This window comes from Octopus bimaculoides, chromosome 3, assembly GCF_046866305.1.
Source record: "Octopus bimaculoides isolate indiv1 chromosome 3, ASM4686630v1, whole genome shotgun sequence".
NCBI classification, from domain to species: domain Eukaryota; kingdom Metazoa; phylum Mollusca; class Cephalopoda; order Octopoda; family Octopodidae; genus Octopus; species Octopus bimaculoides.
This window is the reverse complement of record NC_142930.1, coordinates 158,929,769-158,948,170: the sequence shown is the minus strand read 5'-3', so window position 1 is coordinate 158,948,170 and position 18,402 is coordinate 158,929,769. Positions and strand designations below refer to the sequence as shown.

Sequence of the window (18,402 nt, the reverse complement as noted above, 5' to 3'; positions counted from 1 at the left end):
CAATGGAGACGTAGGGCTTGTTTCTATTCTGCGAAGGCCTGGACTTAAGTCGCAGACATTATTTAGGTCTGGTGTTCTTGTCCATGGCCATAACTCACCCACATCCATATAATCATCCATTTACCTAACTGAAAAAAAGTACAAAACAAAACAAAAGCTAGACATTGTGGTATAATCGTTCACATGGGCACCTTACAGGCGATTGAACAGTGGCATAGCTAGGGTGTGTACCATCAGGGCAGCCTTTAAGTTTTTTCTGTCTCTTTTTTCTTTTTCTTTTCTCTCCTTCAGGAATCTAACAGCAAGGGATGATATATACAACACTCCATAAAAGCCTCACCCGGGATTGACCGGTTCCTGCCAACCCCCACCTCTCACATTCCAGCTCCTCTATGTATTAGTTTTGTCATTATTGTAATGATAATATTCCAACATGCTTCTAGTTTAGTAGCTAAAACAAATAAGAGAACATATTTTCTTAGTGAGGTTTTTTGATATTTTCTCTTGAGGTAAAATTATTCAACATTATTCAATCTAAGCTATTCAAGCTTTCTTGATCTCACCTAATAACAGTAATATACTATTTTCTTTGCTCATTATACATTCTTTGCATCTAAACATTTAATTAATTCTTTTCCCGCTTTCATATGGAGTATATATATATATATATATATATATATTGTTGTATTTGGGGATGATCATGTTGCCAGTTTAGCCAATAAAAACACACGCACTATATATGCATACGTATATACATATATATACGCATATATGTATATATTTATATATATATATATATATATATATATATATATATATATATATATATATGTATATATGTATATATATGTATATATACATACACGTTTATATATTCGTTTTGCAAGATTTATTGGCTGACCATCCCCAAATACAACAATATCTGTTTCAACACACGATTTCACATCAAAAATCTTGCAAAACGAATATATAAACGTACATATATATATATATATATATATATATATATATACGTATGCATGAATGTATGCATGTATGTATGTATGTATATATATATATATATAAATTTTACAGACAACACCTTTTTGAGGAGTGTAAATCTCCGTATATAGTCATTGCTTTTTGAGTTTTCTTACATAAACGAACCCTCTCTTTTTTTCTCTCTTAATAGCCTTCTTCTATACGTTGAAAGAGATATGACTTAGACATTAACGGCTGCAGTTTTATTTTCATTATTTAGTTTGTATTTAAGCAGTAATTTTAACCTTCTGAGGTATTCATTTCCAAAAATGTTGCCCCATTTCCTTCTTTAACTTAGTCATCTCTATTATATATATGCGTACTTATAAGCTTTCTGTATCTACCTGTTTAATGGTTTTCTGACTTGGTAATTGTATCCTAGTACTTTACGAATTATTTCGTCTTTTTCTCATTCGTTCTTTGCCAAGAGGAATGTAGTTTTCTTTATACTGTATACATTTAATATCACACCCATCTTCTACTCTTCGTAGTACTAATACTAAAAGTATTATTCTATATGTCTCAAAAGACTAAAAGAAGTAAATATTGGTTTACTATCCTTTACAGAGTGAATTCAGATTCCGTCGAGGTGAACTTTGATTTTCGTCTTTCTGGAATCGATAAAATAAAATACCAATCAATAACTGGTGTTGATTGAACCAACTAATTAACCCACTTCCTCCAAATTTCTGATTTTGGGTCTATGTTAGAGACGATTGATTCGCTGAGGTCCAGTTTGCCTTTCATCCTCTCGGGGTCGATAAAATAAGGATCAGTCAAGTACTGTAATCGATGTAATCGACTTACCCCCCTCCCACCCAAATTTCTGGCCTTGTGCTAAAATTTGAAACCAGCACACCCGGAAAAATCCTTACCGGCGTTTCTTCCGTCTTTGGGTTTCAAAGTTCAAATTCCGCCGATGTCGATTTTGTCTTCCATTCTTCTGGGGGTCGATAAAATAAATACCAGTTGGACACTGGGATCGATGTAATCAACCTGCCCCCTCTCCCGAAGTTACTGGCCTTGTGCCGAAATTTAAAGCCAGTATTATGCTTAGCGGTATTTCGTCCGTCTTTGCGTTCTACGTTCTAACTCTGCCGAGGTCAACTTTGCCTTTCTTCCTTTCGGGGTCGATAAAATAACCACTAACTGAGCACTGGGGTCGATGTAATCGACTTAACCCCCTCCTCTGAAATTAATAACCTTGTGCCAAAATTTGAAATCATCATCATCATCATCATCATCATTAGAATCATGAACAAAATATAACTAGAAAGCCACTGCACAGTCACCGCTTGAACTGTTAGAAATAATTCCCTCATATATTCAGAAATAACAGCATAGTTCCCTATATGTTAAGAAGGAAGGACATTCATAAACCGGAAACCAGACCCAAATGCTTGTAACAACAGAGTAGCAATCTGTTAGGGATGCCCCAAATTCTCAGGTAGTGGTGTTAAAGCGGGCGATAGGTTAACGATTTATGTCTCCCACTCAGGGACCAAATTATTCACAACATTATCGCCAATAATTTCTCACTATGTAGTCAAGAAATATCAGACAACTTCCGCCCGTCTGCAAACTTGCTTTCTTCGTTTATATATATATATATATACATATATATATGTATGTCTTTTCTGTTTGAAATCTCTGCTATCACTTACCAAGGTCTCGAAATACCAAAAATACTTCAGCTTCCTTCTCACCCTACATGTATTCTTTGATATACGAGAAGTGTGCATAATGAACTGATAAGTCTACTATTGGAAAGCATAGAAAACCTTATAAAGAAACAGAAAAGAAACAATGTATAAAAACAAAACAAAACAAAACAAGAAAGAATCATAAAATAAAATCGTACAAAGCCTGTTTTCTCATCATGCAACAAACATTTGATATTTGTATGATGACTGTGCGTGTGTGCCTATATATATATATATATATATATATATATATATATATATATATATATATATGAAATAATCGCACATCATATATCATTTGCGTGGGTTGCAGTGTGTGTGTGTGTGTGTGTGTGTGTGTGTCAGGTACTCATAGCCACTACAAATAATGTTAATTGCATGATGTGTAAACAAAATAACAAATCGCGTTATCTCACCATGCAGCAGTTAACATTAGACTGATGCAAGTCACACACACACACACACACACACACACACACACACACACACACACACACATCTCAACCTCACAAATAATGTTAAATAATTGTCAGCTGCTTGATGGCAGAACAGGTTTTGCTGTTACTTCGTTTGTTTTATTGAACTTTGTTTTAATGTCATGTACCCTGCCCTTTAGCCTGAACTATATATATATATATATATATATATATATATATATATATATATATATATATAAAGGTGAAGATAAACTTACTTGGGAATACTCGTTGCACATCGACTGTCAAACAGCTGGACAAAACGGATGACATTTTCGAGTTTATACTTTCTAAGTTGCGAAGATATCTACAGGCCTCAACTTGCTACCAAGTATTCGTACATATTTTTCTACCGCAGCTCTCCATATATTTATTACATTCATTATCCTATTCCATGTTTATTGAAAGCAATGATGATTAATTCACAGTCCAATTGTCCTCGTTTTTCATGGCTAGTTGGAAGCGCATATTTCCTTTGCAAGATCCCGCTAAATACCGTAAGGTATTTTCTCTGGCGTTTGTAGGATTCTGCTAATCTCCTTTCTTGTATATGTGTGTGTGCATGCATGCGTGTTTGTGAACACAGATAGATAAATAGATGGTATTTATGGAAATATGTACTTCACAATTATCACGGCGATTGTGTATTTTGTAGAAAGCAATGTGCAAATGGGCCCAATAACTCTTTTTATTTTTTTAATTCGATTTGGAACAATAACAATTTAATGTAATTACGGCTCGAAATAACAAGTGTTAAAATACTGAAAAAATATTCAGATTGTACATATTCTATAACATATATCTGTCTATATATACATATGTACTTATATATATATATATATATATATATATATATATATATATATATATGGCGTAAAGACAGACATATGTACAGAGATAAGAAAAGGCGAGATTAAAATAGTCACAAAGAGATCTGGTTTATAGATGCACACAGATACGTGATGAGTTGACAGACAGCCAAACTGGTGACTACACGGAAAATTTTATTTTTTGCTGGATGTGGTCTCTTTACGCCGTTGGCAATCACGCTGATTTAGATGCATGTCTGTGTGAATCTATTTGTGTGCGCACGTGTACATTTGTACGTATGTGTTTGCACATAGGTTGATATGTATACGCATATATTTTTGTAGAGTGCACCTACCATAAGCTATGCATGTAGAGGAGGTGTAGTGGGATCACAGGTAGGCTGACAGAGAGGGTAGACTTTGTCTTTGGCAGGTATATAGGAGTAGTTAGCAGTAAGAGTACATGTGAAACAAATCCTTTTAAAGACTCCATGCAATTAGTTAGTGTGTGCGCGTGTGTGTATAGTGAGTATGTATGTATGTATGTATGTATAATTATTCATCCGGTACGCTCAAAGCAACGGGAATCTAAACAATGGATTTGGTAGACAGAAACTGAAAGAAGCCCGTCGTATATATATATATATATATATATATATATATATATATATATATATATATACATATATATATATGTGTGTGTGTGTGTGTGTTTGTCCCCCTTGCATTGCTTGACAACCGATGCTGGTGTGTTTATGTCCCCGTCAACTAGCGGTTCGGCAAAAGAGACCGATGGAATAAGTACTAGGCTTATAAAGAATAAGTCCCGGGGTCGATTTGCTCGACTAAAGGCAGTGCTCCAGCATGGCCGCAGTCATATGACTGAAACAAGTAGAAGAGTAAAAGGGTAATAACATATTATTCATTCTTAATATGTTTTGGCGGATTCGAAGGTGAATATACTGACCGCCGTTGTATTTTGCGCCTTTAGAGACCGTCTCTTATCTCCAAACACTCACACATTCATTGACGTAAGGAGTCTTTGAAGGACCGCTGTGATTTGACCTCTCTGTGTGTCTCTTCATTCAAAGTTATTCTCGATCAATGAAACTTAAACGAGAGTAGTGTTTCTTGTTTATAAAAATCATCAAATAAATGTTTGGCTGATGTGTGTTGATGCCTACAAAATCGATAATCATTATCATTGGGTACGCGGAAAGCATCGAGAATCCAAACAAGAACATATCTAGTCATTCTTAATACATTCAGTAGATTCGAACATGAATATGCTAATCGCTGTTGTATTTCATTTTCGGCTGATATAATTAACTGTGGAAAAAGGTGTTTCGAAAGCATAGTAACCAGTGTAAGAATGCCATGAAAAAATGTTCTTTGATTCCTCTGCTGGTATCAATGAGTTTCTGTGTCAGAGTAAAGGACAAATTTTATGATACTTAAGTACGATGGTGCGCGATAGGGAGACGAGTGGCTTGAACGTAGATTTGCAACGGACAACCCACTGGATGTGTAATGTTAGTTTGTACGAATGATGGAGCGTAAATGAATTGATAGAAAAGCTGGATACAAAAGGAATCATATGTAGTGTGCAAGAGAGAAAACTGCGTCAGTAAGAAAATGTGATGTGTATGGCGGATGTCAATTGAATAAGGAACTGCTGCTGCAAGACTGAAGTGGATGAAACCAGTGGAAAAGATTTATCTGGAAAGATGTGACAAAATGGTGACGATTGATCTCAAGAAACTGAATCTCACAAAGTATATGAAAACCACGGTGAGTGGAGACATACGGTGCTACAGAAGACCTCCTCACCTGTTCAGGTGTGGCCAAACTGTCTGTAAAATGGTGGTCGTAATGGATTTTGTTATATATAATATATTTCCATTTGGGTCTCTTGGCCATTGTATTTCTATTAAGTCACTATCTACTTACTGGTTTCTTTGTTACCTTCTAATCCATAAATCACTCTCTTTTTCTTTCGATGTACCATGCTATAATGAGGGTGACACTGGGTCTGTGTGAATTCAGTTATTCAAGCATCACTATTTACTATGCCGTCTCTCTTCCTTCGTTAGCTTCTAACACTCTACCACACTCCATTCAAGGCATCTGTGTTACGAAGGATTGTTTCTGTTTTCTACTCCATTATCTTCTAACATTACCGCTCTTTGCAGCTAGCTACCATTTTCTCTATTGCCACGTCTCTCTTCATTGGCATCCTCACCTCACTTACCAATACTCATCTCTATTACTATCCACCACTCGTTCTGTCTTACCATCATCTATCTTTATTGCTATCCTCATAACATGACCCTTGTTGATTTTCTATTCAGTCTCCTCACCAAGAACCGGCACGTAGCTAACATTGTCTCTCTGCTACTACTTTTTTACCCATCATTCTTTCACTTCCGTTATTCAGTTTCATGTATCACATTCATAGTCCATCATCTTTCACTTCCTCGGTTCATCCCTATTCTGTTCAACCCCTTCGGTCAAATTTTCATTGAACAATCGGAAACAACGTCGAGAGGACTCTTTGGTCATGCCGAGGACATGACAACAAATTCTCTAGTGATGGCGTCACGATAAAATGATGGCGATAATCGCGTTTAATTAAAACAATGGTAGTCGGAGTGCGATGATGAGGAAGAGGCTGGTGAGATGATGGTGGTGGTGACGAGAAGGAAGAGGAGGCGGGTATGATGAAAAATGAGGATAAAGACGTCGGCTTTGATGATGACATGAAGATATGCTACTGAATTGCTTCTCACAGATACATAATAATAATAACAATCGCATAACACAGCTAATATGTGTGTGTGTGTATGTATGTGTGTTTCTGTGTACACACACACACACACACACACACACACATGGGAAGTCTTGACAGCAGATTACAACAAATAGAGACATGTCGTGATGACAGACATACTGAGTAGCAATCAGAGTAAAGTTGAACAGTGGGTGGGCGGCGGGGTGAGATTGCAGGCGAAACCAACATCGGCACAGCTTTTGCCTGTAAAAATTGCTACAAGTCATGGGTGCTGCAGCCTCAAACTCCATTTTACTAGTGGAGCAAGTCTCGTGTCTATCGAGAAAAACAGATGCTAGAGAGAGAAATGATACGTGAGTGTATCCAAAATTACTAAGGACATCTCTTCGAAACCTACAGCACCGTTACCTTGGTTATAAATTTTCGTTCACACGAATAATCATTGTAAATGTCTAAGCGACAATCTAGAAAAGCTACGATTTTCTATTACAAAAAGAAACCGGTTAACACGAATTTTACAGATATCTGTAAGTTGTTGTTGTTGGCACTCCGTCGCTTACGACGTCGAGGGTTCCAGTTGATCCGACCAACGGAACAGCCTGCTCGTGAAATTAACGTGCAAGTGGCTGAGCACTCCACAGACACGTGTACCCCTAACGTAGTTCTCGGGGATATTCAGCGTGACAGAGTGACAAGGCTGACCCTTTGAAATACAGGCACAACAGAAACAGGAAGTAAGAGTGAGAGAAAGTTGTGGTGAAAGAGTACAGCAGGGTTCGCCACCATCCCCTGCTGGAGCCTCGTGAAGCTTTAGGTGTTTTCGCTCAATAAACACTCACAACGCCCGGTTTGGGAATCGAAATCGCGATCCTATGACCGCGAGTTCGCTGCCCTAACCACTGGGCCATTGCGCCTCCACTATCTGTAAGTAGAGCAGTGAAAATATGCAAGACTTTCTTAAAGTTAAATATGTAACAATTATCGTTGTTGTTATCCAGTGATGGGGCATTTAAAAAAAAATAGAAACCAACTTTCTCCTTCAAAGAAGAATACAAATTAAGAATAAAGACAAATGAAATCATACGCACAGATATCGCACTATTTGCTTATCACAATATTCATAAGGTTACAAAATTAACTGATTAACTTGAAGGAAAATAAAATTACGACTCTAAAGAATATTACCAGACAGGAAGGAATGAGGTGGGATATATTACAATCCCTTCGGTTTTCCTTGAGAAAGGGTTTAGAGTTGTTAGCAATATCATATCTCTGGCATTCTGTAGTTGTGATATTATTTCTCGCTGAAGAAAGAGCAGGAGAGAGTTAGAAAGGCGGGAGGCGGAGATGGGGCGGAGACAGCGAGAAGGACTTAAAATAGACGGTGAGAAAGGATTCAGGAATGTTTCCCTTTTCTAAGTTAGGTATCACACAGTCTGTTAAAGGTATTTCCTGATTAGGAAGAGAGCCATTTCTCATATATATATATATATATATATATATATATATATATATATATATATATATATATATATATATGTCTTTGTATGTGTGTGTTTGTGTCTGTGAGTGTACTATGTTTATGGGTATATAGATGTGTATATATATATATAGAGAGAGAGATAGATAGATAGATAGATAGATATACATACAGATAGATATACATACAGATAGATATACATACATATAGATATACATACATATATATATACATACATATATATATATATATACATACATATATATATATACATACATATATATATACATACATACATATATATATGTGTGTGTATATATATATATATATATACACCGTTATCTATCTGTGTGAACATATATTCATGTATATTTGTACACACATATATATATATATATACACACACACGCATACACACCCACACATTCGCGCGCGCGCTTAATGTCTCCCTTTTCTTTTCAAAAAACGTTTGAAATTGTGATTTGGAGGTATATTTCACTGCTATTTATAGCTGCTCGAGCAATTGCTGAGATGGTTCCTCATTAACTGGCGATCTTGTAGTAAAACGTCATTAGAAAATTAAATACGACGAACTCGGTCAAGTTGAAAACAAACTACTACTGCTGCTACTACTACTACTACTACTACTACTACAATAATTACAGTAGCAGTGATGCTTATAATCATAAATCATGTCCTTTGTCTTGTACTTGTTTCAGTCATTGAACTGAGGCCATGCTGGGGCATCGCCTTGGATGGTTCAGTCGAACAAATCGACTTCAGTACTTACTTTTGAAGTCTGGTACTTATTCTGTCGGTCTCTTTTGCCGATCCGCTAAAGTATGGGGAGGGGGCCAAAGAAACCAACACCAGTTGTCAAGCGGTGAGGAAACAAAAACATACACATTCATATATGTGTGTGTGTGTATGTATGTATGTATGTATGCACACACACACACACACACATATATATATATATATATATATATATATATATATATATATATATATATATATTTATCGCCATGATTGATCGCTAAATCCACAAGTTTCTTTTAGTCTTTCTCTGTTTATTTACTCGTGTTCCTTTCTGTTGAAGAGCGTAGGCTCAAAATGTAAAACACTTTCTCACCTTCCCGAGCGTCAAACTAATACATCTGCTTGTTACTTATACACCTGTCTTCGACTTTTGTTTTACTGTAAATTTCAACTGTATATATGTATATAATAATAATATAAATAATATATAAATATATGCATATATACATACATATATGTACATACCTACATCTATATGTATGCATACATGCATATATGGATACAGGACATCACAATAAAGAAATGTTAAACACAATGAGAAACGAAAACAGAAAACGAACTTTTTTTCGAACAACGAAAAAACAGAGACGAGACATGCAACATAAAGAATATTTCCCTTCATCAGTTGTCACACACATATATATATATATATATGTATATATATATATATATATCATCATCATCATCATCGTTTAACGTCCGCTTTCCATGCTAGCATGGGTTGGACGATTTGACTGAGGACTGGTGAAGAATTGTCTTCTCTTTTCCTCAACTAAATTGATTACTATTCACTCAGTGAGGCTTATAACATGCCTACTGGATCATATCTTGGATTTAACATTTTTGTTTTCAAGTATAAATAATCTTCCTTGATTACTGGAACACTACGCCCGCCAGCTTTCTACATGAAGTGTCGATAAAGTGATCGCCCGGAGTATACTTACTCCCCCCACCCACCACCAATTATTATTGATATAATATATGTATGATTACAACGGGCTTCTATACAGTTTTCGTCAACCGAATTCGCTCAGAAGGCATCAGTCGAGCCGGAGTTATAGTAGAAGACGTTTGCCCATGGTGTCATGCTCGAAATCACGTGGTTGCAAAAGCAAGCTTCTTAACCGCACAACCATTCCAGCACCTAAAAATACGGTATCAAGATCTATTGAGATTCGAACTCTGATTGCAAGATTTAGAGTCCAGAGTGCTAACCAATTACGCCATAGAACCCATACACTAGATATTCGTTTTTTTCTTCTTCTTTCTATTCTTTTACTGGTTTAGTCTATGAACTATTGTCTTGCTAGGGTACCACCGTCAAGAGTTTCAAGTCGAGTATATTGATCATTAGTGTTATTTCCGCCTTGTACTTATTTCATCGATAACTATCGAATCGCTAAGTTATTTATGCTTATTTTATCTTTTATTCCTTTAGCCCTGAAGTGCAAGCAATCTTTGATAAATACCAAAAGACGATGGTACGTCGATTGAACAAAGGAGATGCCATCAAATTGTTTTTGGACGAATTCGGTCTGAATGACGAACAAGCAGAAAGCATGTTTGAAATGTTCGACAGAGACCATAACGGCGAGTTGAGCTTATGGGAGTTCCACCAGTTCTATACTATGATCGGAAACCAGTAAGTAAGACCATTTCCATTTGTTGCAACACTATTATTATCCTTGTTGTTATTGTCGTTGTTCTCGTTAAGAAGTTCACTACGCAGTCATGAAGTCTCGATTTCAATTCCGCTGCGTGACATCTTGGGCAAGCATAATTTCTATAGCCGCGGGTCGATTCATATCTTATGTCTGAAATTGATTAGATGGGAACTGTGTGGAATTAGGCAGAAACTATGTGGAAACTGGTCGGATGAATTGTACTCGTAAAATATAGACCTGACCTTGCTCACACTGTGTCAGGTTGACTACGTGACTACGTAATTTTGGGATACTCAGCCACTTAAATGCTAATTGTATAGGCGCGTGGTTTAGTAGTTAGAGTGTTGGACTCATGATGGTAAGATTGTAAAAGCCAGTCGTGTATATATATATATATAAGTTTAGCTGAGTTAGAGGTTGAAAAAACCGTCTAAGGAAAAAAATATCCATTATACTACCGGTATATTTCCCATGTTTAACCATGGGCATACATATGCAAGCATATTATGTTCATAAATTATAGGTAAAGACAAGGATAAGCGTGAGATTATCAGGAATTAAATTTAAAGAAAGTAAGAAAACAGAGACATATTGAAGAACAACAATTAACTGACATCAATTATCATTTACTAATTCAATACAAATTGACTACATCCCATCTAACAGCTGTTTCTGCTTCCAATGTTATATGGTATTGAGAGTGAAGAATAAATGAATAAAAAGAGACACACAAGCAATATGTTATGATTATAAACATATTCAGCCTTTCCTTTATCTTCTCTAGGCGCTTCTTTTTTCTTTTTCCTTTTTTTTATTTATTTATTCATTCATTCTTCACTCTGATGAAGCTCCATGTTTCAGATCGGTTTCATTACCAAATATGATGAATATTTTTTAGCATATCAACGGCAATACCATATAACATTGGAAGCAGAAACAGCTGTTAGATGAGATATAGTCTATTTGTATTGAATTAATAAATAATAATTGATGTAAGTCAATTGTTGTTCTTCAATATTTCTCCATTTGCTGTCTTCATTATATATGTATATAAAATGTATGTATGTGCGTCCGTGTGAGTGGGTGCGCGAGCGTGTGATTTTTTAAATCACTTTGAAACATATTTTTTGAATAATTCTATACGAAGTGCGTCAGCGATTCTTTTACTGTCCATGTGACGTGCACCAGAAATGTTTTTACTTTCCTTGCAAAGTCCGCAGATAATGTTTACTTGATCGCCAATACTCTGTGAAATCAAAAAGACTAAGAACAAGTGGAATACAGACAACCTCATTTTCAAGATTTCCATCAATTTTGTTAGGCTTTGACAGCAAAGCCTACCAGTATCTTTTGCTAGAAGTGTTCTTCTCTGAAATCTCAAACTTCCATTACGTTTCCAACTTAATAAATCACTATTCGTTTGTTATCTTCAAGACTAAAGAAATATTTACTTCTCTTCTCTTCTCTTTAAAGTGAACTCTGAGAGTTTTCTTTTTTCATCCATGAAACAAGTTATGGCAGTTGCTTCTCATCGGAAGTGTATAACAGCTGTAAACGAAGGATATGGCTTGTTAGATTCATTAACACGCGAGAGTATTTATTCAAGCTATTTTTACTCTTCGTTCAACGCCTTTCGTGCCGTGAATAAGCAGAATTATTATAGTGCCTTTCGGTTTTAGTTCTGGCTTTTTACGTTGTTTTGTAGAGTTGACTTTATTCTCGTCGCCCGATTTAACACCACCGTCAGGTCCTTGGATGGGTGCCTTTAGCGGACTTCATTCTGTAACAAGCATTCGAAAAATATTCATTCCTATACAATCGTAAACGTATGGCAGTTATAAATCCTAAATGCTAAGTGTTATTCATGCATGTATATAGAAATAAGGAAATATTTGCTATTATGTAAGTGTATAAGAGTTCCAAATATTTGGTCATCGTTACATTAATAACAAATTGATTTTAAAATACGTGGAAGAAAAACTGGTATTTTGTCTTAGTATCAGATTAATAATAATAATAATAATAATAATAATAATAATAATAATAATAATTAATAATAATGGTTTCAAATTTCGGCACAAGGCCAGCAGGATTGGGGGATTAAATCGACCCCACTTTTCTACTGGTACTTATTTTATCAATCCCGAAAGGATGGAAGGCAAAATCGACCTCGGCGGAATTTGAACTCAGAAGGTAAAACCGGAAGAGATACTGCTAAGCGTTAATAATAATAATAAAGGCACAAGGCTTGAAATTTTGTGGGAGGGGACCAGTTGATTGCATCAACTCCAGTGTTTCATTGTTACTTAATTTATCGACCCCGAAAGGATGAAAGGCAAAGTCGACATCGTTGGAATTTGAACTCAAAACGTACAGACAGACGAAATACCACTAAGCATTTTTCCCGGCGTTCTAGCGATTCTGCCAATAGTAATACAAGAAGCCAACATAGACAATCAGTATTATTTTGTTACATCTCGTTTTGGGTTTTGTTAAAGAGATTTTTGCTAGTGCCAGCAGACGAGCCAAATGAAAAGGTCACATTCTGCCGTACTTCACATTTGCAGAAAGTTTTTTTGCCATTCTTTACGTTCTTTGAGATAATAAAAGAAAACTGCTTGATGCATAGGCTTGAGTTTATGTGTGCTGACATACCTAATGATAATACAACTTCCTTATTTACTCATAGTTCTATAAACAATAGGTACGTTTCATGAAAAACCTCGATATAGTCACTCGTCTCTCTATTGAGGAGATACACAGCTGCGTCTGCTGTAAAAAAAGAGGAGAGATGGCGGTGATGAAATGTCAAAGTATACTCTCGAGGTACAAAAAGATGAAGTTTCATACTGCTACGACTTGCAAGCGAGTTCTGTGAAGAATGAAGCAACATAGAACTTGAGTCCTGAATGATTTATTATACTACTGCTTTGCTCCTGGTCACTCCGCTGTCCACCGTCCTTGTGGCCTGCTTCTCGAAAAAGCTTGCCCATGCCTGATCTAGACTATTTGTTCTCAAAATTTCTATATAAAATAAGAGACTTCATAGATCGTAGATAAATCCTTATAACCTTGCAGTGAATGAGTGAGAGAGAGAGAGAGAGAGAGAAAGAGAGAGAGAGAGAGAGAGAGAGAGAGAGAGAGAGAGAGAGAGAGAGAGAGAGAGAAGGAGAGAGAGTGGGGTCCTATCGCTTTTTCCAGACATAAAAATAGATTTAGTTCTGCATCTCAAGTTAGTGAAGTCCTTGTTAATCATACAATTCTCTCATTGCTTACAGCTGTGAACTGCGTGTACTGAGAGCAGCCAAAGAACTCGCTTTCTTATAAGCCGAGTAACACTGACGCTGATGAGTTGATAGCATCCTGTTAGTTCTCTTAACATTAATTAGGTACCGTTGTATTAAATAACTCATTACCGTAACGTTTCATTCGTTGGCCGAGCTTATTTGGGATCCAGATGTGCGATATAGCGGAATGAACTTAAACTGAATTATACTTTACCAACCATAACGTACCTATTAGCATTCTTTAAACAAGGATATCTTTTCACTATTTAATGCAAATAAAGTTTTCGCACTTCGTACTATAGCTCGTCGTACTGTAGTTTGTCGGTTAATCTAGCTACGAATAATTTCTATTTCAATTTTTTTCTACGATAAGCTTTTGACTATCTTTCGTCACTACATTAAATACATCCATTAATTATCTAGTTGTTACATTTCAAATACATCACAGATCTCAACCCTCAAGCTAGAGAAATAAAATGGTAATCTTGAAATGATTACTCGATAGTGTGCGTAGCTCGGAGATCAAGAAGTCTCTACAGGTCGAGCCGCTACTTCTCCACATTGAAAAGCCACAGCTCCGATACTACTGACATGTGATTAGAATGTCTCAGGAAAGAATCGCAAGATGGACTCTTCACGCAGAGCTAGCCAGCAGGAGATCTATGGGCAAGCCAAGAACGAGATGGTTGGATAAAGTCCAGTCTCTGTTGGTCGTGCTTGGGAATCCAGGTGGAAATTATAATGATGATCGCTACTATAGCCTCGGGCCAACCAAAGCCTTGTGAGTGGATTTGGTAGACGGAACCTGAAAAAAGCCTGTCATATATATATATATATATATATATATATATATATATATATATATGTTTGTGCGTCTGTGTTTGTTCCCCCACCATCGCTTGACAACCGATGCTGGTGTGTTTATGTCCTCGAAGCTTATAGGTTCGGCAAAAAAGAGACCGATGGAATAAGTACTAGGCTTACAAAGAATAAGTCCTGGGGTTGATTTGTTCGACTAAAGGCGGTGCTCCAGCATGGCCACAGTCAAATGACTGAAACTAATAAAAGAAATGAAAGAATATGCTCGCCTCGTCCATTGTAACAGTGAAACTGGCAGAATCGTTAAAGCATCGGACAAAATACTTTGCAGTATTTTGTTGCAGTCCTTTACATTCCTAGTTCAAACCCCGCTGAAATTGACTACGACTTTCACCCTTTCAGGTGTCGGCCAAATAGCGTACCAATCAACTACTGCATCAATTTTCTCGAGTATATCCCTTTCCAAAAGATATGGCCTTGTGCCAGTGTTAGAGATTATATCTGTGAGACATTGACAGTTTCTTCAAAGTTCTCACGCACATTTTGTGTAATGTAACATAAATGCAATCTGATTTATCGAAGTTAAGATCTTAGTTATCGAGATTTTCCCTGATAACGTCGACTTTTCTGTCAACAATTTTATCTTGGAACCATGTTTAGATATGATGAATAAGAGATATCACTCGTTGAGTTTTATCGATAACATTCGCTCAGTTGATATCTCTTGATATGATCCGAAGTTAATGGCAACTCTTTGATAAGACAACCGCCAACAGTGTCGAGAATTTCTGAGCTACGATAATGTCATGGGAAAATGTAGAGGATGTGACTTGCGTACAGTTTATTACTTTAAGAAGGACAATTGTGTCATAAGGAAATATATAGAAATTAAGAAGGAGAACGTAGATAACTTACGTTCTCGATTATTATTAGATGTATTCGTAAAATAAGAAAGAATGTTAATTCCTTAATACACACAAGCGCTAGTCATGTTTTGTAACTAGTTCTTAGTTCTTTAATATACACAGGAGCCAGGCATAAAGTTACGGTATTTGAAAGACTGACAGATATAGTGTAATTTGTCAGAAAGTTATTTTTGTACAGCGTTCAACAACACTATCGTCTTTTTTTTTTTTTACCTTTCGGTTTGCGTTTAAAATTCCAAAACCACATATTTCTGTCAAACGCTAAACGCCTTTGAACTATTTCTGGCGGACAAATTTATTTTTGTTTTCATTTCTCTGACAAATTCTAGACAACTTCGATAGCTTCTACAAATTTTGAGGGACCACCAAACTTGACTTTAGAATATAAATAGAACACTTGTCAGACATTCCTCACTTTAGCTCAAGAGAAACGAACATGATTTTTGCATGCTGACAAGCTATTTAAAATAGACGTTACTATTTAAAGTAGGGATGCGAGATGTTTGTAAAACGAAACCAACAAAAAGGACATACACGAAAATTATTGCGAGGGGATATAACTCTTGAACAAGTTATAGCCAAGGGAGGCAACTTTCAGAGCATACTTGGATATTAAACACCTTATAATGGCAGATAAAAGGCCAAACTTTACTCAAATAAAATTCCACCGAGATAAACTCTACCTTTCATCTCTCCGTAGTCGAGTTTTAGAGTAGATTTAATTGTCTAACCTCTCCTCTTTGAAAAAGTTTCCGGCCTTGTATCTACATTAGAAACAGTCATTTCGTTCTGTCACTTTATATTATGAGATCCTAAAAAACTTATAGAATAGGTTTTCCATTCGTCCACAGTTAAGAAGAACGTCCATAAGTTCTACAAATGTTACCTGAAATCAGATAACATTTTTCTTTTTTTCAAAGAAGTTAATCAGAAGAGGTTAAGAGGAGTATCTATGATTATGCAGGGCTTTCCCAATTGGTTGGGAGAAGGGAGAAGGAAAAAACTATGCCTCGTGGGTTATTCACAAACTAGAGAAATTGGCTAAATGTTTGCGAAAGAGTGGACGTTACTACAGATATTCAAGGTCCGGATGAATGTATTTAACCGGGTTTGATGAACTTCAGCATGTCGTGGTCACTTATGGATAGAATGAAACTTGTTAATCGAATGAAATATCAACAGCAGTTTTTATAAGTCGATTCAAAGAAGTGCCTCGTCCAATACCATTGGCAGCTTTGCAGACGTCCAGTAGTACCCTTCTGGCAGCTTTGCAAACGTCCAGTACACTTCTGGCAGCTTTGCAAACGTCCAGTACCCTTCTGGCAGCTTTGCAAACGTCCAGTAGTACCCTTCTGGCAGCTTTGCAAACGTCCAGTACCTTTCTGGCAGCTTTGCAAACGAAAGGTGCATCCAATGAATTCCTCGAAATAGTAGGTCAAACCACACCTTACCATCTTAAATAGAGAGGGCTGCACATGCAGTGCCCAAGAAAAGTTGGAATAGTCATAGTCGGAATTCCCGCCTTTGTTCGTAGGTCTGCTAGTCAGAGCCATCCTGCTCGGCAAAAACACAGCAACAACAACAAAAACAAAATGGCGCTGATGTAATTTGTTTCTAAAGTTCGAAACCATATAAATACCGGATCCGCATATTTAAACTATTTACTAAGACTTTGATGTGTCTAATGATTATCTCCCTTCCTTTTTATTTATCAAAATCATTAATGCTCTCCCCTGCCTCACTACGTCTCTTTCTTTCTTTGTTTAGTGCTCAAGACATGTTAACTCTGTTTGAAAAACTTGAAAAGGATGAGAAAGGACATATCCAAATTGATGCAGCCTGGGAAGCTATGAGAACAATGAACACTCCCTCGGGCCGACCGCTCAAAGAAACTGAGATTGAAATGTTTCTGAAGGCTGCAGCCGGCGAAGACAAATACATTGACTTACAGAAGTTTGTAAGCCTTTTGTGTGGGCTTAAACTGTACAAGGGTTAATTATAATATATATATATATATATATATATATATATATATATATATATATATATATATATATAAACACATACACACACATTTATATATGGGCAGTGATAAACATTCCTTTTTTAACTTCATAATCACTTTCAACTAACATGTGTCGGTTATCATTGCTACAGATTTGAAAATTGTAAAAAAAAAAAAAACCAAAAAACTAAAAATAAAATATTTAAAAAATGAATAAGCAAACAAGCAATCAAATGGAAAATCAAATAAACTACATTAATAAAAGGAAACACACGCACACACACACGCACACGCACACGCACACGCACACATACACACACACACACACACACACACACACTCACACACCCGAACCTCCCAAGAACAGCACTTCCAGAACTTACAATTTCCCAAAGGGTGTATAACAGGGATTCATTCTCTCACCTACTCCTTTCAACTTATATCTGCTCAACCTTTCCACAACTCCTCAGAAAACCTACAGACAGTCTCATACTCTGATGACACGGATGATCAGACTGCCGCACCATATCCCATATACATACATACATGCATATACGTATGGACTATATATATATATATATATATATATATATACATATACAC

The 18,402-nt window shown here is 36.3% G+C and overlaps 1 protein-coding gene across 1 annotated transcript in view; it reads left to right on the top strand.

The window, feature by feature from the left end:
- Positions 1-17,815, top strand: part of LOC106884376 (uncharacterized) — a 35,734-nt gene extending 17,919 nt beyond the window's left edge. The window contains exons 2-3 of the mRNA XM_014935731.2: positions 10,537-10,740; positions 17,562-17,815. Coding sequence (XP_014791217.2) covers positions 10,537-10,740; positions 17,562-17,790 — 433 coding nt within the window. The 3' untranslated portion in view covers positions 17,791-17,815. The remainder of the gene's footprint in view (positions 1-10,536; positions 10,741-17,561) is intronic.
- Positions 17,816-18,402: the final 587 nt, after the last annotated feature.